The sequence below is a fragment of the Vulpes lagopus genome, chromosome 23 (genome assembly GCF_018345385.1).
Source record: "Vulpes lagopus strain Blue_001 chromosome 23, ASM1834538v1, whole genome shotgun sequence".
Classification (NCBI taxonomy): Eukaryota; Metazoa; Chordata; class Mammalia; order Carnivora; family Canidae; genus Vulpes; species Vulpes lagopus.
The window spans coordinates 47,960,556-47,982,698 of NC_054846.1; the positions used below are offsets into that span (position 1 = coordinate 47,960,556).

The 22,143-nt window shown below is 47.6% G+C and overlaps 1 protein-coding gene across 7 annotated transcripts in view; it reads right to left on the reverse strand.

Moving 5' to 3' along the window:
• The window catches only part of ERI3 (ERI1 exoribonuclease family member 3), a 126,655-nt gene that overhangs the window by 48,522 nt on the left and 55,990 nt on the right, over window positions 1-22,143 (reverse strand). For all 7 annotated transcript variants that reach the window (XM_041738140.1, XM_041738137.1, XM_041738136.1 and 4 more), the window contains one exon: window positions 12,266-12,338. In XM_041738140.1, the coding sequence (XP_041594074.1) occupies window positions 12,266-12,338 (73 nt within the window). The remainder of the gene's footprint in view (window positions 1-12,265; window positions 12,339-22,143) is intronic.

Below are 22,143 nucleotides of genomic sequence, written 5' to 3' on the forward strand. Positions count from 1 at the left end.
TTCTGCCTTAAGGACAGGGAGGGAGGTCTTCTGGCAAAATAGTGTCGGACTGCCCACAGCCGATAACGCTACAAGGCATGGTGCCCTCTTTCCCTTCCCGCTATCCCAGGCCCATGGACTCTTTCTTCCCTCACCTGGACATAATCATGGCATTTTTCTGGAGTTACCGCCCCATTCTTAGAAGGAAGCTTAGGCTGGCTCCATCTAGACATCAGGCAATGGTACCTAACTGTTCTCATTTGCTCTCTGGGAAAAGGCATACACATGGCTGGTCCACATCAGTAGCTTAAAAAACCTTCAAAACTGTCGTATGCTGTAATTCCCCATCCAGCAAACTGCCATATTCCTTCGGGCCTTTGTGTAAGCTGCTCCCTCCACCTAGAATGCCCTCCCTACCCTGTCTCCCCAACACTTTCAAGGCCCAAGTCAAACGTGTCAATGAAATCTTTGTTGACTCTCTCTTGTACGCCAGACAAAAATGACTCCTCCCTCCTCTGCACTGGAGGTAACACAGCAATAAGAGCATGGTCTCTGGAGTCTACTGCCTAGATCAGATACCTGCTCCATCACTCACTAGCTGTTAAACCCCATGGAATATACTTAACCTCTCTGGATCTCAGGCTCCTCATCTGTAAGATGCTAAGAATAGTACTTATAGAATTGAGGATTAGTGAGCTAATTCACAAAAACCATTTAGAGCATTACTTCTTCATTTTTATTAATTATCTCTATTTTATAAAGGAAGAAACCAAGTTTCTGAGAAACTAAGTAACTTGTCCAAGGTCATGACACAGGTAGTGACAGAGCCAGGAATCATCTGAAGGTAAATGTGACTCTGTACTCCCATTGGACACCAGGCATGCTGATGGCAGCAGGACTCAAGAACATGAGATGATCAGGGCACCTGGCTGGCTCAGTGGTTGAGACTCTGCCTTTGGGGTCCTGGGATCGAGTCCTGCATTGGGCTCCCCACAGGGATCCTATGTCTCCCTCTGCCTATGTCTCTGCTTCTCTGTGTGTGTCTCTCATGAATAAATGAAATCTTAATAAAAAATTAAAAAAAAAAAAAAAAAAGAACATGAGATAGTCAACTCTGTTCACTACCTTCGCACTCGGGGTAAGCTCGTCCACAGGCGGCATGAGGCTCCTCCTCCCTGGTACTCACATGAATTCTGCTGGGGGAGCCTCTTTCTCCTACTTCCTATACACAAAGTCTACCTTTAGCTCCTCTCTCCTTCACCCTAGCCTAGTCACCTCAGTCCTAGTGGTCAGTATGAGGACAAAGGAGGAGCAGAGGCACAGCACTAACATTTCATGTCTAAGACAACTCTAGGAGTGGGTAATGTTTTTACTGTTCTACAAAGAATGATACTGAAGCTGAAAGAAGTGACTTTACTGAAACCCCATAGCTAGTAAGTGCAGTCAGGATTCTAAATCAAGCCTACTGGACTCCAGAGCCCACATTCTGTGTGTCAGGTATTAGTTGTCTTTTATATGTTCAGAGAGGTTAAGGAATTTGCTTTAGATCACATAGCTAGTTGGGAGCAAAGTCTGAAGTTTGAGGCAGACTCGTCTGATCCTAAAGCTCTTTCTCTGGCACTAATGTTCTCCAGCCTGTGAGCTATATCCCCAGGAGCCAGTGTATACACTGAGCATCACCCTAAGTAAAGGGTACATCTCACCTATAGCCATACCATTTATTTATGTAGGTTTTTGCAGATAGTGTTGTCATTAACAAGTAGAAATCCATTTAAAAGCCAACCAAATTTACTGTAGACTTCCCTTATCTTATCTCTAAACACCCAAAACCTACGTTCCATCAAGTGCTAAGGAGGAAAAGGAATGTCTGTCAAGTTTTCTGGCATTTCTAAGGGCTTCATGTACTCTGCCTGCCTACCTCAAGAGCTCTCCAAAACCACATGCAGGCACTTTCTCAAGGCACTTTCCCAATCCTTAGTTACAAATGCACAGAAGAGAAGTGTCTTTTGTGTGGAATGACTGTCCAAAGGCCATTAGCAGTGACAGGAGGCACAATCCCATCTGGGACTTGAGGCCCATGAATGTTAAGAACCAATGCCATCTCTCGCCAAGAGGACTCCAATCCTGAGCTATGAAAGGAAGAAAGGAGTCAGGGAAGAGAGTTTCTATCTTTTTTGACCCTGGCCTTCAGCCCCTTCCCTGCCCACCTGCCTAAGATATATGGTCTGGGGAAAAGAACCCCCTTAACTGGGCTCAAATCCTAGCTTTACCTCTTCCTGGCTATGTGCCCTTAGGCAAGTCACTTAGCGTCTCTAAGCCTATCTGTCTGGGAAATCTGGCAGGGGAAAAGGCATCTGGACTCCAGGGCTCATTAGTCTAGTCCTATATTCAGTGTATTCAGTTAGTTCTTGTTGATGCCTAGTGTGTGCCAAGTCCAGTGCTGAGCATTGGAAATAGAGAGATGGATGGCACACAGACCTTAGAGCTCACAGTCGAGTAGGAAATAAAAACATATAAGTAGATAATTACAAAAGCACGTAATACATTCATTCACAAAGTGCTGAAACCATACAAAGGAGGAGGTAATCGACTACTTCTATCAGGGGTCGAGGAACATCAGAAAAGGCTTTATAGAGGAGGGTTTTGAAGGATGAACAGGAGTTTTCCCAACATACTAAAAGAGGAAAGGCAATGTAGGCAAAGGGAACAGAATGAGCAAAGGGAAGTGAACAGTCCCTTTGAAGAGTGTATTTGAAGAATGGCAAGAAGTTTGATATTGCCAAAATATTAGAGAGACAGGAGATACAAAGCTAGGGATGCTGCAATGAGACAGTCCATCCAGAGGCTTGGGTACTTTGCTCAAGGGACAGGTTGGGCCACAGCCTTCCATACCTACCCTCTTGGCTCCAGTGCTTTTCCTGTCAAAACAAGCACACTACAATCGCACCCTTTCCTGTGCCTTTGATTTAAGAGTTCCTCTCCTGGCCCTGACAGTAAGGCATTTCTGTCCCACAGATTATAACTCACTCTGGGCTATTATTCAGCTCCCCAGCCCTGGCCCTGCTGCAGTTAGTCCAAACATAATATCCTTCATGCATATATTATCTGTCTCCCTATTATCTGGAATCATTTCGGAATTAAATTTCAGTCCTGCAATATTGGCTTCAGGAGCGGCGCGCTTTATGGGCTAGTCAAAGGTTAGAATACCAATCAAAATAACAGTGCCGATGCAGCGAGACATTTTAATATTCCAAAACCCGGTAATTGTAAAAGGACATAATATTTTTTCCCTGATTACCCCAAAGGCAACACATGTTAACAAGGCGAGGGAAGGAGTGAAAGAAATTTCAGAGTTCAGACAGCTGTAAGACATATTTAAAGGAAAAGCCGGGCAGGGCACTACACCATGGGGGCAGGGAGATACGAAGAAAGGAGATATTCTCGCCAGCTCCCGCTGCCCCTGATCCCAAATACTGCACTGTTCCCTCTGCTACCTCTGGACCACATCCCAAAAGCTCATGCCCAAAGGCAGACATTGCAGAGGATGAGATGATGGGAGAAAGAGCTCAGAATGTGGAGTCTTGAGGCCTGGGTTCTAGTTTCAGCTCTACAATTCAGGGGCCACCAGTCCCCAAGTCTGGCTCCTCCCAGGACTTCAGCATCAAATCCAGCAGCAAGCACTCCAGGCTGCTGTCCCACTCACCCCCTTCCTTGTCCCATGCCTGTGTCCCCACCTCTTCCTCATTTATACCTGGCGCTCTATATCCTGTCCTCTGTGTACATATTTCTTCCCAAAGACAGCTAGAGGCCCTGGCCTCAGAGCTGGCTCCCACCAGGATAGCGGCCCATAACTGCCCACTGCCCAACAGACAATGCTCTGTATTTTGGATGATGCCAAAGACTTGGACTACAGCCCATCTGGGTCTGACCACTGAGTGATCCAGAAGCATTCATCTTGGCACAAACCCCCGGCCCTCCAAAATAAAACAAAACACCTTGCAGGGCCCCTAGATCTTCACACCCCTGTCTTGGTTTTCAGTTGTTTTGTTCTTTTTTTCTTCCTCTTTCAAATTAGCTTCTGAATAACCCTAATGGAGGTGCTCTGCAGGTGGCACCATGTAGCCACCATGCTAAAGAGTCCCAGCTTCCTCAGGCTGCCTATTACTGGAGCAGCTTTATCCCCACAGCTCCAAAATAGTGACCTGACCAACAGACTTACAGATCTTTTCACTCCTGATGGCTTCCCAGCTAGCTGAGCCCACTCACTGGAGCCTCCAATCTGCATCATCCCGACCTGCTGACCTGCCTATGGCCCCCAGCAAAGAACTTCATTAAGGCCAAGAATTTATTCCTCCATAAGCCTTAATTTATTACTGCACTGATTGGGACTCAGAATGCTCCAAGGTCAGAAAAAGTCGCGCTCAATCGTAGACACCAACCTTCCCTTCAGCAGTTTCTCCTGCTCTCCGCTCCCAGGGGAGGGGGGAGACAGAAAGGCTTCTTGGAGAAATGCTTCTCCTTCTTGGAGGGGCCCATGGAGGTCTCCTCATCCTTACTCTCTCTTTCACAGCTGGTCCCACCCCCACCCCCTTCAGAATACCCAGAAATTACAGCAGGGCAGATAGCACAGACGGCAGAGGAAAAGTGGAACAGTGATCCTGGCACATCTGGGTCTGTTAAATTCTAGGTGGCCCCCTCCCTACAACTTCTAAGCATGACTGGTTGAGCCCTGTTGGACAGGACTGCCTCAGAATCCTCCTAAGACTGCCCACCTGCTTCCCACAAAGCCCATCTAAACAGGCGAGGGAATTCCAGATCATTTGCATGTTGTGCATGCGCTTGCACGGCCTGGTCTGAATGTACATGAACTGTATGTGCATACACGCAGACGTGTATCTATATGTACATTTATCCCCATGTGTCCATGCACATGCAGTAAGAACATACACATTATGTGTGCATGTGTGTATCCACATACTCCCTTTCTTAACCTCTTGTTAACATTTTCCTCCATCCAATCTTAGCTACTCACTCCATGGGCACACCTTGGAACCTGTCAACACGGAGAACTGCCCCATCTCTGAATTCACTAACTCAGACATCCTAGTCTAACCATAACCTCTTATCTTTCCATGTGGCATGCTCAACTACACCTGATTTCTATATACCTTTCCTCGCCTTAAACTTTTTCCATATCCATCAGGCCCCCTGCTGTCTTGTCTTTCCTCAATATCCAGCTGAGATCTCATAGTCCATCTCGGCAACCAGTGTTGCCAGTATTTTCAACAACTCCTTTGTTTCTTTCATCACACTTCTTGGGAAAGTCTCCACTTTGGATGAATCTAAATGTCTGCTTTCGGCATGCCTACAGCCAGGCAGCCAAGCTCTGCTAAAGAAAAGTCCTACAGGGCAGCCCGGGTGACTCAGTGGTTTAGCGCTGCCTTTGGCATGCTTTGCATGGAGCCTGCTTCTCCCTCTTCCGCTCTCTCTCTTCCATGAATAAATAAATAAAATCTTAAAAAAAAGAGGGATGCATGGGTGGCTCAGTAGTTGGGTGTTTGCTTTTGACAGGGCATGATCCCGGGGTCTGGGATCGAGTCCCACATCGGGCTCCTGCAGAGAGCCTGTTCTTCCTCTGCCTATGTCTCTGCCTCTCTCTCTCTGTGTCTCTCATGAATAAATAAATACAATTTTTTTCTTAATAAAATCTTTTAAAAAATAAAAAAAGAAAAATAAAAAAAATGTAAAAAAGAAAAGTCCTACAACTGAACAGTGGTTCCACCATGACTGAATGCCATCAAGCTCAATGGGACTCTCAATACTGCTTAGAAATCCTACTCTATGTCTCAAGTTGGCTCACATTTCTTTTTACTAAAACTACAACAATCCTTTCCTACTGTCTACACACCTTTCCAGTCCCTCCCCTATTAGTTATTAGCTCACTGGCTTCATAGAGAAAAATACAAGCCATCAGATGGGGACTACTTCCACTTGTCAGCAAGTTCGCACACCTTCCGCCTCTACCACACCTACCACCACCACCTTCCCCCTCGTGGCAGAAGAGGGGCCTTCTTCCTGCAGAGAGCCAATTTCCATTCCACTGTTTTCTCGACCCCACCTCTTCTCACCGGCTCCAAGACCTCACTCATGCCTGCCATTTTCCAACGTTCCTTCTCTAACACTGCCTACAAACAAGCACTTGTCTCCATCTTACAACATACCACCTGCCTCAACCCCACACTTGCCCCTTCACGGCTCTTGTCCTTTCTCTCTCCTTCAAAGCAGCATTTCTGAAAAGGTTAAAATTTCTCCATTGCCTCATTTACTCCCCAATTCGTTCCAATTTGGCTCCAGTCCCTCTCGCGCCACCGAGTTTTCACCAAGGTCGCCGAAGCCCTTCCATCTTAGGCACTTGTTGCTCAGCCTTTCTGTTACATGGCTCTGCAAACTGACCAGTCCTCTTGTCCTGAAAACTCTTTCTTTCCTTGGTTTCCATGGCACCACCCACTCCTGGTCTACCCCTTCTCTACCACTCTTTACTCTCTTGTTTTTACCCTCTTTACTCTCTTCAGCACAAAGGGTCAGGCAAAGCTAAATTTACATTCTACCTCTGCCAGGTATCAACGTGGGACACAAGCAAGTTGCATCATCACTACGTGCCTGTTTTTTCAACCTTAAAACGCAAAAGATAAACAAATAATAACAGGTGATCATTTCAAGAAGCAATAATATAAAAATTAGTGAACAAGAAAAAATTAATGAACTATGTTGTATTTAAGTGTGTAATTTAGACTTAAAGTACATGTCAATTCAGACACTAAACCTTCATTAGAAATACTAGATCTGTATTTAGATTGTAAACTGCTGACAGTTGAAAATGTAAACTCACCAACACAGGTTGTTCTAAATATACTTAAAAGTTCTTCAAGAAAGTTTATTTATATTTTAATTAAACTTTAAAATGAAAAAAATTGGCAACTATATTGGATAACATGGGTCTACCACCGGAAATGCAATCAATAAATAAGAACTTTTATCACTACTATCGGTGACCACTCCTTCTCTATGTCTGACTCTTCCTCCTCTATTAAGTGTTGGTATTTCTCAGTGCTCATCCTAGGTCCTCATTTCTTCTTATCCTGTGTACTCTATGCTCTCATGGTTTCAATGGTCATTCATACACCAGTGACTCCTCTGAATCTGTAGCTCATATCTATCCCTTATCCCTGAGCCCGGACCTATATATTCAACTACCCCTCTGTAGCTTCACGAGAACATCTGCAAGCCTCTGAACTCTACATGTCCCAATGCATCTTCTCTTCTTATCTCCAAACTTCTCCTCCTTCCATTAACTCAGTACGTTCACTTCAATTCATCCAGTTGCTCAAATCATAAACCTTGAGTCATTGTAGTTTCCTCCATCATCAACCTTCATAGCCAATCACCCTTTCCTGTCTTTTGTAGTCCATTCTGCTATAATACTTGTTTTTGAAAGAGCAAATTCTCATGTAGTCAATGTATTAGGAAACAGTTTAGCATAATGTAAATTTTGCTTTTTTGTTTATGTGTCATTTTGTCCATAATCAATACTACATAAACACAGGAAAGTATACACAGCTGAAGAGAGCTATGTAAGAACATGCAGAATGCACACATGCTCACAGTTCAAACATAGTAGCTTTCTAGAACACTACATATATAAGTCACGTTCACCTGGCTACAACTTACCAAATGATTCCAGAGAACGCTCCTGCGCAATAACTCACAAGCTGCAACCTTTCTTACGCACTGCCAAGAAACTTGAGGGGTTTTTTTCCAAGGTAGACTGCCATATTTACTGTAGTATTTATGTATTTCTTAGTCATTTAACATGTGTAAAATTTTGCTACCACTTTTATTAAATTCCTATCTTTTTTATATGTCATTGATGAAGTTTTTGAGTATTGTGCTCCTAACCCCATTTTTTATTGCAACTTTTTATTACAACTTTTCATAGCACGGTGATTTTTAAGAAGGTCTATGTTGGGATCCCTGGGTGGCGCAGCGGTTTGGCGCCTGCCTTTGGCCCAGGGCGCGATCCTGGAGACTCGGGATCGAATCCCACATCAGGCTCCCAGTGCATGGAGCCTGCTTCTCCCTCTGCCTATGTCTCTGCCTCTCTCTCTCTCTCACTGTGTGCCTATCATAAATAAATAAAAAAAAAATTAAAAAAAAAAAAAAAAAGAAGGTCTATGTTGCATTATAGCAAAACTGACTGTACCACTTAACACCATAGAATCAAATCCAGTCTTCTACATTCCCACTGCTATCAGTTCAATCCTGGTAATGATCATCTTTCACCTGGGCTGGAGCAATGCTCTAATTCTATGGTTCTCAACCGGGGACAGTACCTCCCCACTTTCACCCATGTCTAGGCTGCTGGAAACGTATGTGTATCTGGCAGCGAGGGAGTGTTTTTGGTTGTCGCAAGCACCTGGAGGGAGGCAGGGGGGACAAGAATGCTACAAGTTCAGCAATGTTGTCCATACAACGATTTCTCCCTCCCTAAGATGTCAACTAATAGCCCCAATAAGAAAAGCCAGTACTGATACCCCTGTATTAACTCTCAGCTCTTTCTACACTGTAGCAAGAGCTTTTTCAAAAAGCAAATCCAATGACACCTCTCCTACATTTAGTACCCTTCAATAGCCTCCCCCTAACCCTAAGGATAAAGATCAAAATCTAAAGTGTGGCCTCCCCCTCCAGTTTTATCCAATGCCACTCTCCTGTCTTCCCCACATTCTCTATGCTCTAAGCAGTCATTCATTCAACAAATAATGACTAAACATCACTGTGTGCTAGGAACTATTCAAAGTGATGAGAACAGACTAGTGAACAGAGGACACAAAAATTCTCCACTCCCACTGAACTCACATTCTCATCCCATGAAGCTGCCAAGCCTCTCCTTACCTCAGGGCCTTGCCACATGCTTAGCCAATTCCTACTCATCCTTCAGATCTCAGCTTAGACACCCTTCCTCAGGGAACTATTTTCTGACCCTGCACCCCCGCCCTTCCCAGTCAGGTGCACTTTTGAATGATGCCATGACTCTGGATTTAGCAGTGTTACGACACAATAAGAATTATTTAATATCCATTTTTCCTGTTATGTCTCCAGGCCTAGTACAGTACCTGGAACACAGAGGGCACTTAAGAATATGTATTTATTGATGAAGGTATGTATATTTATATATATACATATATGATATAGCTATATACATCTATCTCCAAATGTCTTCATGTTTTACGATACGTATGTATAAAGGTGTGCTGGTGTATATTTCCATATATTTCTGAAGGTGAATACATAACTACGTATATACACCCCTACGTATGGATGGAAACATACATACAATTTTGGATATGCCTACTTGGGTATAATCATTCACATAAGTAAACACGTGGGTATTTATGCACCTGTATGTGTGTGTGTGTGTATATGTGTTCTTCTGGCTCCTCAATGACAGCTCTGACCTCCTGAAGAGAGCTGGGAGCAGGGCCCCAAGTCTTCTCTAAGCTGACAGTTCAATAAGAGTGTAAGATCATTCAATGACACTCCAAATGTCAGCAAACACTGGCTTGCTCCACTCTGCTACAGGGGAAGTAGGTGGAGGCGGGAGATGTGGAAGCCTGGCCACTGAAAAGCTGCTCTTCCCTGACACAGTGCACATCATTTCTGGACAGCAGAGGCCTTAAGAAATGGGGATGGTGAATTCAGCTCCAGTTCACTCACTGGGCAAGTCTTGGCAGTCCTGGAGACAGCCAGGACCTGGGTCATACAGGGCGAAAGAAGGGCATGGAGTAATACGTTGCACAATACCCACGCAACCCTGGCAATGATCTCTCTGGCTTGCTCTTACTGTTACTCATTTTAAGGGAGGAGGAATCTTTGTGCACCATGCACTAATTCATGCAGTATAAGTCAAAAAGATCACCAGGACCCTGGACCTCCAGGGCCCTGCAGCCTCTCTTTTGAATAGCTGCTGGCAAGGACTGGCCCAAAGTTCTGAACTGAGTCATCTCTCCTGCTGGGCCCTCTGACATAGCTGGAACATGATTTGGGGAAGGAAGAGATTAGACCCCTCTAATGCCACTCACCTAATGCCATTCTTGTTTTTCCTAAACCTGCTCAGTTTACCTACCAAGAGGCAATCACAAGGCCACCTGGGAACAGAGTCTCCAGTTTCTACCTGTACTCATTTCCCTCCTACGGTTCAGCACAGTCTGGCAGAGAACTCTGCTGAACAGGCTCAGAACAGCCTGCCTCCAATCCCGGCAGCATCAAGGTAGCCTTGAGTGGCAATGTTAACACACGGGTTGGCTTTTTCCTGCCTCTCTGCCAAGGAACCTAGAGGCAGAGAGTTATCCAGACACCAAAAAGTCTAGTGAACTTCACAGAGCAATTGTTCATGGTCAGCGCCTGCCTCGCCTGGCCGGGCCTTCACATTGCATTTGCTGAGGCCAGCAAGTAGCCTCAGATGCACTCTGACAGCTGGTATGCTGTCTTCCAGGAGCGCAGACCTAGCCACACCCTCGTGCAGAGCTCCACCAAGCCCTGAGTGAGAGGGCTTGTGGAGCCAGCTCTCAAAGATCATCACCAGCCACTAGCCACTGGCACGTCCTCTGTACACAGCCCTGATCTGGCCACTTCAGACGCAGAGAGGAACCAGCCTCAATCTCCATGCCCCAGATGGATAGGTCTTTGAGGAAACATATAGGGACTCAGTTTCAATACTCAAAGATCACTGATATCCAAAGGGTCAAGGAGTCTCAAGACAAGAGACTGACTGCTGACCTTCTCAGAAGAGGTGATATCTGAGCTGAATCCTCAAGATCGAATGTGCCTGATGAATATGACTGGGGGACGCTTCAGACTGAGGTAAGGCCATAGGCCACGACCTGAAGATAGGACAGAGCCTGGCCCCCTCAGCCAAAGATGGAAGGTAATAAATAGCGACTGCTCCGGTCCAAGGGAGATCATTTGGAGAGGTGGGTAAGGGTTAAAGTACAAACAAGCCAAGGACCAAGTGTGAAGGATCTGAGTACCAGGCAAAAATAGAGAAGCTCACAAATGTTGCCATAAAGAATGGCTGCCCTGAGATCAATGGAACTAAGTCCAAAGTCATTCTCCTCTCCTCTTCTTCCACATGCTCACTTAGCTCCAACTCATACATACACCAAAAGCATGCCGCTCCCTTTGCCCGGAAAGTCTTTCTCTTTCAGACCCATATTCCATCGAATACCCAGTTCAAGACCCAAATCCTCACAATACATCTTAGCCTTCAATGACCTCTCTCTTCTCTAAGCCCCCCGGGAGCCACCACTCTGAACCCTGGTGTGTTCTCTCTTCTCTGATTTCCTGGGCGTCACCAAGCTGATCAGCAGCATGGGGTTTTGAGGCTGCTCCAAGGCTATTACCCTTGTATCAATATTATGGGAGTGAGTCTTTCTAGTAGACTGGGCCTCCTGGAGGAAGGATTCCAACAGAGCAGGGATCTTGGGAATCTATACCTACACCTCCTTTCTTCTGCTTACCTGAGAAGTATAGCACACACTGGAAAAGTACACTTTTCTGGGTAATTCATTCTCCACTAGGGCCCAATTTCATAGCCACATGGGGTCCCTCCCAGCCCACAGCCCCGGCACCCACTCCCCTGGCACTTGGTACTGCATTAGGGCCAATGTCCTTCCTCATACCCAGAGGTAACTGGACTCTAGTTTCCACGATCCTTCTCACATGAGCAAGGCTCCACTGGGGCGAGGCAGGACCAAAGCCAGCCTGAACCAATTCTACCTCCCAACCAGAGGGACACCCCAGGGCCACTCAGGAGGGTCAGAGGCCACACTCATGATCACATCAAAGAAGGATACTTTCCCAGAGACTCAGCTAGCACCACAGCTCTCCTAAGAACAATGCAGCTCAGCCCAGGGACTCAGATCTGAGCAAGAACCTAGAAAATCCCCTTCTTTAGGACTTCTCTGCACATCTGGATGACACCACATAGGACGGTGTCATATTCTACCCTGAAGCCTGATCCCCAAGCAGCTCCCCACTCCCAGAAAGAACCACAATCTTCCAGTGCATATTAGTTGGGGAAAAGGAAGGAAGGATGTTGAGAAAAGAGAACACAAAGAAAAGGAAAGAGATGACAACAAAAAGAGAAATGAATAAAAAAAGTGAGTTAGGGAGGGGATTGAAGGCACAGGAGACCCAAAGGAAGCACCCACATGGGGCTCAGACACGGTACCTTTTTCAGATTAATCCACTGCTTGAAGTAATCCGCCACCGGCAAGCCCAAGTACTGGCACTGGCCTGGGAGCCTACAAGAAAGGGAAAAGACAAGTTGGGAACATTCACATTCCAGCTATAGAGTCTGAGTCTAGGAAATGTAAACAGACCTCAGAAGGCTAACCCATTAGCCACAGGTCCCACCCTGCCCAAGAAAGGCACCCTGCCTCTAGCACCGTGGGTACTGGGCTCCAGATCTAAATGTGAGCACCTGGAGCCTCTAGCAGCTACCATTTTCTGATGGCCTGCAATATGCTAAGGATCTTACCTGCCTTGGCAGGTGATTCCTCAATGTGATGATGCTAGAAGGTATTGTTGCCTACCTTCTACAGATGAGAAAATGAGAGGGGTCACCACAGGTCCCATAGCTAAAAACTGACAGTGCCAAGAATTGAACCCAGGTCTACCTCACCCCAAAGCCTATGTTCTTTCCAATGCACCAGTTTGTAACTTTTATTACAGCAGAGAGGGAGGAATATAAGGCGGGAGGAGGGACAGAAGGAGCATGCAAGTTGGTGATAGCTGGGCAGGGCCTTAAGTTCACATTTAAGTCTCTAGCAAGAAGCTTTCTACAAATAGAGAAGAGACCATGCAAAAGGATAAGAGGTCAGAATTTTTTTTTTTTTTTTTAAGATTTTATTTACTTATTCATCAGAGAGAGAGGCAGAGACACAGGCAGAGGGAGAAGCAGGCTCCATGCAGGGAGCCTGACGTGGGACTCAATCCTGGGACTCCAGGATCACGTCCTGGGCCAAAGGCAGGTGCTAAACCACTGAGCCACCTGGGCTGCCCAAGAGGTCAGAATTTAAACTAAGAGGTTGTCCTTGTTTTTTCTTATAATTTATAAATGATCTTTCCCTCTAGACAGGATGTCGTACCCTCATAAGTCGAGTCAACCAAACATTTACTGATGTTTAATAGTAGACAGGCACTTAGGGCTCAAAATATAAGACTTAAAAAACAAAAACAAAAACAAAATGTAAGACTTAGCCCCTGCCTCTAAGAGGCTCACAATTTGTTCAATGGGACAGACAAGAAAAGAAATAAATAGACAAAACAGCCTTAAGTAGGAGCACTGGGATACATGGAAACATGGAAGAAGATACCAGAAATAGGGAAAGATCACAGAACTTTCTTGCTAAGAGAAGAGGTTGGCCACAGGCAAGGGAGAGCCTCTGAAGAGTTGTGGTTTACAAATATTTTTCTGGGGACAACAAAAACAATACCCTGAAAAGGCTGGGTAGTAGTTCAGAGCTAGGCAAAGACTGTAGAGATAATGAGCAAGGAACATATAGGAGATGTGAAGGAGGCCTTGGTAACCAAATGGGATGTGGGGCTCAAGGAGAGGAAGTGGTACAGCTCAATTCAAAGCTCTGTGGCTTGACTAGCTTCACGCTACTCACTGGGTCAGGCAGAGGAGGAGGCAGGGGCAGAGAGAGGATATCTGACACCCAGAGCTGACTAGTGGCTAGTCAACTTTATTACTGTTTTTAAATTCTCTGCCTAAATTACAATGAACTGCTCATTGTCTCACCCCTAATGCACCACTGGAAGGAGGCACAAGTTTGGGAACGCAGTTTTATACACATGCATGGCGCATGGTAAGCAAAGTGCCTAGGAGACATGCGGCAGTGGGATGATAACTACAGAGGCAGCTGGATATCCAGTTTTGAGGAAAGGTCTGGACTGGAGATATAAACTGCTAAATCATTAATGTAATTTAAATGAAATTAAAGCCACACAAGTAGATCAACAAGGAAGAGTATGGAGTGAGATGAGCAGAGGGCCCAGGCTAATGTCTCGTAAGTGTTACTGAACTAAAATGAAATGAAGTCTTCCTAGAAGACCATCACCACACAGTGGAACTCACTACTTTACATGGCAATCAGCTCTAGTTTGGGACTCCTTCAATTCTAGAACATCCTTCCTTAATACTAAACTAAAACCTATCTCTTTATATTTTCTACCCATGAGTCCTTAGAAACTAGAGAGTGAGACTTCCAACTCTTCCCTACAGAATACTTCCCAGATCTAAGGGCCCAGGAAGCTTCCCCCAGAGGTCCCTGCTCAGCTCCTTCCAGAATTCCACAGGAGATACTGGACTATGAGTCAGGACTTATCCAACCCACCTTCATTCCTAGAGGGCAGAGCTCCTGGACATTTTTCAGGATATCAGATACCCAGAGCCACACATGCTCTTTAACCTCACTTTACATCAACCTGCAGTCAATCTAAACAATCTAAAAGCACACTTTCCCTTTCTGGAATATATACAACAGATTTCTGAGCTTAAATTACAGATCATTAGTATCAAATGCCATGGAGTAGTCACGCAAGATGAGACCTGAGAAAAACCTAATGAATTTGGTATCAGTGGGTTGGTGGGAGCAGAAAGCAGCATGCAACATGTCAAACAAGGATTAAGAGATAAAGTGGAGACCACACTGTAAGCTCCTTTTTGAGGAAGTTTGGCAGTAAGAATCCAGTTAAGATGATTGGTTCCATCAGAGAAAGATCCAGGGCAGTCCAGCCTTCTCTCCATTACTCCATTATTTGACAGACCCTGAGAGGAAAGTGATCCCCATATTTCAGGCAGTATAGTAAGGATTTACTTTTCTGAGACCTGAGATATCTTACTTGAAGGGGAGGTTCCTCTCAAATATCCAGGCGGCGCAGGTACATTAACTACAACCAGTCAATTTCCCAGAAGGCAAATTCTGGCTGAGACCAAGATGAAGTAATATGCAGGGAGCACATCCCCATGTGGGAACCGAGGACCAAGAATGTAAAGAGACTAGATAAGGCTTTTTTTTCTGTTTTTAAAAAGATTTTATTTATTTACTAATAAGAGACAAAGAGAGGCAGAAATACAGGCAGAGGGAGCAGCAGGCTCCTTGAAAGGAGCTTGATTCGGGACTTGATCCCAGGACCCAGGGATCACCACCTAAGCCAAAGGCAGACACTCAACTGCTGAGCCACCCAGGTGTCCCTAGGCAAGGTTTTGAAGGATGAAAGATAGCCTTAGGAGCTAAAGTGTGGTTGCTTAAGGAGAACTGTATTGTCTAGATAATTTTCTTATTTCCTTCTATTTTTCTTTCATGTTCCTTACCCTTGTTATTTGTGAAAATGCTTGCTGAGCTCAGCTATTTTTGAAAAATCATATTAAGGTCTTGTGAGTGAAGGGGGTTACCAGAAGCAGCAGAATCTGCAAAGGAAGAGGTCAGGGGGACTGGCCAGCAAAAAGCAAGGGTCCTGGGCTACCTATCATATTCTCCCTTAGCCATTCCCAGTGCCTCAATTCTTTGAGATGGACCAGGAGCCCTACTGGCTGTGGCTACCCTTGGTTGGGGGTGCAGGCAGGGGTGGGGTGGAGGGGCTCCCTCTCCAGCAAGATTTCAAAAGTAGCCATTTCTACCCAGGTAGGAAGGGTCTAGCACAGTAGAATCTTACCTGATCCTCTCAGAGGAGGACCCATACCAGAGAGGCCGTGTCAAAGACAGAGGAGACAGACTGTCAGGCTGGTTGGTCAGCCTCAGATGAGGCTCAGCGGTGACCCTGAGTGCTATCTATACCCCATGGCTGACTGAAGCAGAGGAGGACAGGACTATAATTTTCACTCAGGCTCTAGTACTTGCAGGGACACATGCAGTTTGCAGACTCACAGGCATTTAGGTTGTTGAGTCCTCCAGTCTGTGGTTGGTTCTAGCCCTGTGACTCCAAGACACAAGCAATAGAGATGTAGCATGGTCCAGGCCCATCTTCACAAGAGACTCAGAGCCAAATGCCAGAACTTGAACTTCCAGATGCCTCATGGGAAGACAGCTACGTATTTCTATGACAGAACCCTCCCCAGCTTAGAGAGCACCAAGAGAAGCCATGGAGGAGGGTAGGTCAGAGTAGTCGTCATCCCCTACATAAAATAGGAAAGCAATGCCCAGAGAAGAAAAAGGATTTGCTCAATCACATAACAAACCAAGGAGAGAACGAGAAGTAGGATCTCAGCCTTCTGACTGCATAAGGCATCAGTCATGCACATGCACTCAGAGCTCTTTATAATCCCCAGGGAGGTAAGGGCTGGGGCCTTAGAGAGGCAGGTAGCATGGCAGGCATGGCGGTTACTGCTCAAGGTCACACCTGGCTCCAAGGTTCTTAGGAGCCTAAGGCTAGGGTCTGTAGGTACCATGGGGTACATGGTTCCATCAACTTGTAAAGGAAAAGGGCAAAAGCCCCACTGGCACAAAGGGTCTGAATGCTGTGAGTTCCTACCAGATACTGATCCCAGGAAAAGAGCCACTGGCAGTGAGCCCTGAACTAGCCTGCGGGCATGAACGTGCAGGCAGGTTTATGGTGCCCAGGTCTCTGTGCAGCTGGAATCACTGGGCACAGAGCTCCGCAACTGCCCAAACATCATCTGGCCATGCTTATTACTGCTGCCCAATGAAATTTTATGCACCAAGTCCACAGGTGTGATTTCCCCTTCTTTATGAGGGTCGGAATGACATCACTGATGGCCAATAGAAAAGAGCCAATTATGTCCAGGCCATAAAAAGGAATGAGATTTTTTCAACCAAATCAAAACTTCCTTCAGCTTCATGAATGCAAGGGGCCCCCTTTAAGGAAGGGCCCCCCCAGTCCTGCCATGGGCTCTAAACCGATTATGATCACTTTCCAAATACTGTGGGGCCTAGGGCTACAAAGGGGCTCCACCTTCAGCACTTCTCATGTGACGCTGCTCTTATCACACTGGGCCCTAGGGTCATCAGCACAGAACATCAAACCCTGCTCAAAGATGCCTGAGTAGCTCCTCACTACTTCTAACTCCAGGCAAGAGCTAGAAAAGACGGGGTATTCCTCAAGTTCCCTCATTACTCCTTCCAAATAATAAAAAAAGGAAGCAGAGATCCTGCCCCCATTTAGAAAGAATAGTGGGAGGAAGAGGGGTACAAGAAACTGCCCCCCCTCCAAAAAGTATCAGGCACAAAGCATAAGGGACCCAGCCCTCCCCACCCACCCCTCATCCAGCCCCACCACCTGCAGTCCAGCGTTCGGGCTGGGCCCAGACAGCCCTGATGGCAAACAGGTGTGAGCAGCTCGGCGCCAGCCAAGGCAGGGGACTAGCTCGTTAAGAGAACACCACCCTCGCTAATGGGTAGGGGCAGGATGAAGCCATTGTGAACAGGAGCTCAGCTTTGAAGATTAGGTGAAACAGAGCTGGGGGGCTCTGCTAGAACCGCTAGGCTTGGGTTGAGGAGGCCAGCAACATCCATGGAGGTCTGACAGACAGACTGGCAGACACCAACAGCCATGAGCAGCAGGAGTGCAGGCACCAGAGCTGGCAAAGGTTATGCAGCCTATTCCTTCTGTGCTTTTCTAAGTCTGAGGGGCAACTCGATCCCAGGGAGATACAGGCCACTCTCACTTTTAGCAGACTTGAGCCCTTAAAGAACAGGAGGCCAGCTGAATCTGGAGCCGTACGTGATCCCTTTTCTGCTGCTCTGGGAAGGCCGTGAGACCCAGATCTTGAAGTAATGTAGGCTGTGAGTCCTGGTGTCCAAAAGCTCGAGGAGGCACATACTGCTCACCTACAACGGCAAACTATTTTATCCCATCTGATACGTAGAAACGGAGGAGTGTTAAGGAACAAAGAAAAGAGGTGGGAGAGAAAAAGGCTCGGCTCGGTCTTCTTCCAAGTCACAGTTTCACCACGGAGGGAGGGAAGGCCCAGCCTGGGGAAGGAGTAGGCCAACAGACCCAACCAATCAGCCAGATGGATGCTCCTGCCAAAGGGACACCCATGAGGGGGAGTGGGGTTTACTTCCATGTAGGCTCCCTACGTTTGCTCATTCTGACACAAACATGCCCACAGAATGTTGTCGCCGGCTGTCCTACGTTTCAGAGCTGCCGTGTTTCCTAGGCCTCGGGAAAGGTCCCATTTCCACTGGATCCCAGTCTGGGAGGCGCACCTAGTCAGAGCCTTGCTGGCGGGTGTGATGAGCGTGCACCCGGCACACGCAGGCTGTCCCAGGCGAGGCAGCACTTAGCTAGGGACGCAGCTCTTTGTCTCTGTTTCCGTTCCCCCCCACCAGAGGAGATAAACAGACCCTGAGTGATAAACGGCCCACCTTTCACGATCACTTTTCCTCAAGTTGAGGAGAGTAGCTAGTGATGGATGGGCTGGAATTTGGTTATCGGGAAGGGCTGTCAGCCAGAGGTGCCTATCTCCTCCCCCACTATGCAGGGCATCATTACACTGTGGCATCGAGGTAAAATATGAGCAAGGGGAGGGAAGGAAGAAAGAGGGGAAGGCTGGGCTTCCACACGGAGCAAATTGAGCTACAATGAGAGCGGGCACAAGGCTGGGACGTTAGTTATCTGCCACGACACCTTTATCTCTGCGCAAATTGGTCCTTCCTCCTCCCCCACCGCATCCTCTTGTACAAACAGAGGCAGGCACAATGTGTCACCACTGCAATAGCGTAGCAATTTAACCCGAATTAGTGAGGGGGTCAAGCCAGGAAATAGGGGTTTCTCATTTCAACAGGTTCCTTAGTCTCTGCTCTGAACCACCTACATTGGGGGGAGCAGACTCATAATTGAATTCACTCAATCGGCCACTGCTGACGTATAAAAAATTAATGCTTGAGCCTCCTGCTTATCAAAGCTGGTTAGTTTCTGTCTCACCTGCGAGATGCACCATGGCAGGAGACATGGCCTGGGCCACCCGTGGCAGGCTGCACACTCGGGACTTTCAGACAATGCAGGGATCGGCAAGGTCAGGAAGGGAGACAAAAGTGCTGCCCGAGACAGCAGCCCCATGCCGGCAACCCCTCCTAGAAGCCTAGAGGAGAGGGTGCAGGGTGCGGTGAGGGATGGAGGCCAGGGGGGCTGGAAAAGGTGATCACTTAAAGATGATCCTGGGCAGTTCAAGAATGTACCTCAGTCTCCAGACAGAAGCAGCATTCTGGCTCCACTCTCCACCTGGAGATGTCCAGGGTGCTTTGAGAGGGGTGTCCAGTAACCCCTCTCTGCCCCTTAAGTAAACAGACACACACACACACAGTTGTGCTGAAACTGAGAAAGCCAATGGCAGCACTGATGGCAACAAGGCTAAAAGAGCCAGGAGTAGAGGTCAGGCCCATTCCCTAATGGCTCCCCCACTGCAGACCCCCAGAGCTATAAGGGGGCGGGAGGAGGGAGAGGGCAGTACGACCCCACCCAGCACACGGCTCTGCTGCACCAAGAGACAACTTGGTCAAGTGCCCATGTGTCCTTGAGCAAGTTACGTCACGTCCGTGCCCTGCTCTGTGAAGGTTGTAGGAGCTAGCCAAGGGAAACACATTCATACATAAGCACTCATGAAGTGCTGGCTATAAGGAGGTCAGCTGTGACCAAACCTGCAATAGCCTTTAGAGAGGCTTCCAGGCCACCTGCCTTGAGAAGACAGTCAGTGCCTTAGTCAGGAAAAATACACCAGAGAAACTTTGCTAGGGATGACACAGAGAGGGAAGTTCTAAAACCACTGAACAATTACAAAAAAATGAATTCCAAGAAGCCTGGGGATGAGAGGAGGAGTTGTGCATGGAGGAGGCACCTCGGAACTCATTCTCCAAATATAAAGAATCAGTACACAAATTGGAGGGAACAAAAGTCAAGGCACCAAGACATTAAATGGGAGAACTTTCCACCTTAATTGTCACCACATCCTTAAGGGCATCACTGAGACCAAGGACCCTCAAGGGCAGAAACCAATCAAACGTGATTCCTAGATTCAAGGAGATTCCAAGACCACCCAGAAGATAATCACAGCATGAAACATAAAGATCACCTTAGGAAAGATAAAAGGGCCATCCCATTTCTGATGATGGGAGAGCACTGCTGGGGAACATTTACAAACATTCTGCTTCAGTCCCCTCTGTTGGAACACGAACACACATACATACACACACACACTCACTGCCCCCCCCCCCCCCCCCAATTCCTTCTTCTCTGCCTGCCCATAGCCTTGGGAGAGCGCCGACTCCTCAGCCCACTTTGCTCTCACACTTGCCCCCATCCTCTGGGACAGCTGCAGGTTACAATTCCAACCACAGGCTTCAGAAAGATGATACACTTGCTGGAGCCTGCGAAGGGTCAGGAGAGAGTACTGTTTGAAATACCAGCGTGACAGCTGGCTCCTTGTCTGTCTCTTCCTCCCCCACCCCCCTCCCCAAACTTGTCATGGTACAAGAAGTCTATAAGCAGCCCATCAGCTTTAAATATCAGTGTGCGTGAAGCAGGAGCACGAGAGCGAGGGAGCGGGAAGCAGACAGCGAGCGCCTCTGTCGCCACTGCCTGTCAGGGAACACTAATGAATTTCACCACCAGCAGCCATGCTTCAGATGGGGGGGGGGATATGGGGGTGGGGAGTTTTCTAGGGAGAACCTCGCAGTATTAAAACATCTTTTCCCAAAGCCCTGTTAATAAATGTCACTGCAGAGCGGAGAACTATGGCCTACCGCTAGGACACCAAAGCAAAGGAGGGGTGGGGACAAGCCTCCCAACGGGAGAATGCTATGTATGAGGCTGGAGGGGGCCAGGTGAGCCCTGTAATTGGGAGGGTGACCACCACGACCCATGGACCAGGACAGGAAGGAAAGGCCTCAGGTGGGGGGAGATCACCAGCTATGCCTTCCAGGCCAGACCTACTGCCCACCCCTTTTCCCATCAACTTCAGCCAACTCACTTCACAGGAAGGCCCAGGGCAAGGGGCTCCAGGGACTCCCTTCCAGATCTAGGGGAGGTGGGGGGAGAGGAAACTGGCACCAGTCCCAACAGGAAGTACTTCCCCCACAGGTGGCAGGAACCAGAGCTTATCATAATCTCCATTTTACAGATAAGTATGTGGAGGTTGAGTGGGAATGTGAATTGCCCAAGATCCTACAACTCCTAAGTACTGGAGTCAGGACTCGAACCGAGGTCTCCTAATTCTAAAGGCCCATCTCTTTCTACAATACCATGTAGCTTCTCTGGGAAGGGCTGATCACCTCATTGCCTCCTGTGTGTCCTCTTCTCCCAGGCCCTGCCCGTCTCCCTCCATTCCCTCCCACTGGTACACACACACCTCTGGCCTGGCATAGGCCACAGCTGCCATGTAGCACAGGGCTGGGCTCCAGGCCAGGGTGAATCCAGCCTGGCAAAGAAAGCTCTGGGAGTGAGCCAGGCCATCACCTGGGAGCTCAGAGGGCATGGCTGCAGGCATAAGCCTTCCCTCGGGTACCCTCTGCACAGCTCTGATCAGCAGTGTCTGCTCTGGCAGCGACCTGCTGTGCAGGGGGCAAATGACATTTAATTTCCTCTTGGTTTCCCTATGGTACAGACGAAAGGCCGTCACCTGCGTCTGGGTCTGGCAGCACAGCTGGAAGTGTTCCCAGACATGCTGCTCTGGAGAGTTCCCAAACAGAAACCAGAACACAGGCAGAGCAGAGGGACGCCCCACAGGCCAGGCTGCTGGTTGTCCCTGAGAAAACCAACCTCAAATCCCCATTGCCAAGCAGGTACCCAAAGCCTCTGAGAGGCAGTGATACGTAAACGGCACCTCCCTGCTCCACTGCTTGCCAGCCCAGTTGCCAACCGTTTCCCCACACCAAGCCCACAAAAATGACCACAAGAAGCACACAAGTGCCACAGACACGCTGTGGAACAGTATAATACACATTTCCCCTGTGCCACAGAGAGTTCAAGAAATCAAACACCTTCTATCTCCCTAGCCCCTCTATAGTGGGAACAGTAAGACAAGCATCTCTCTGGAATTCCCTGAGGCCAATTCCTCCAAGGGAAGGGCACAGTGCCCCACCTGTT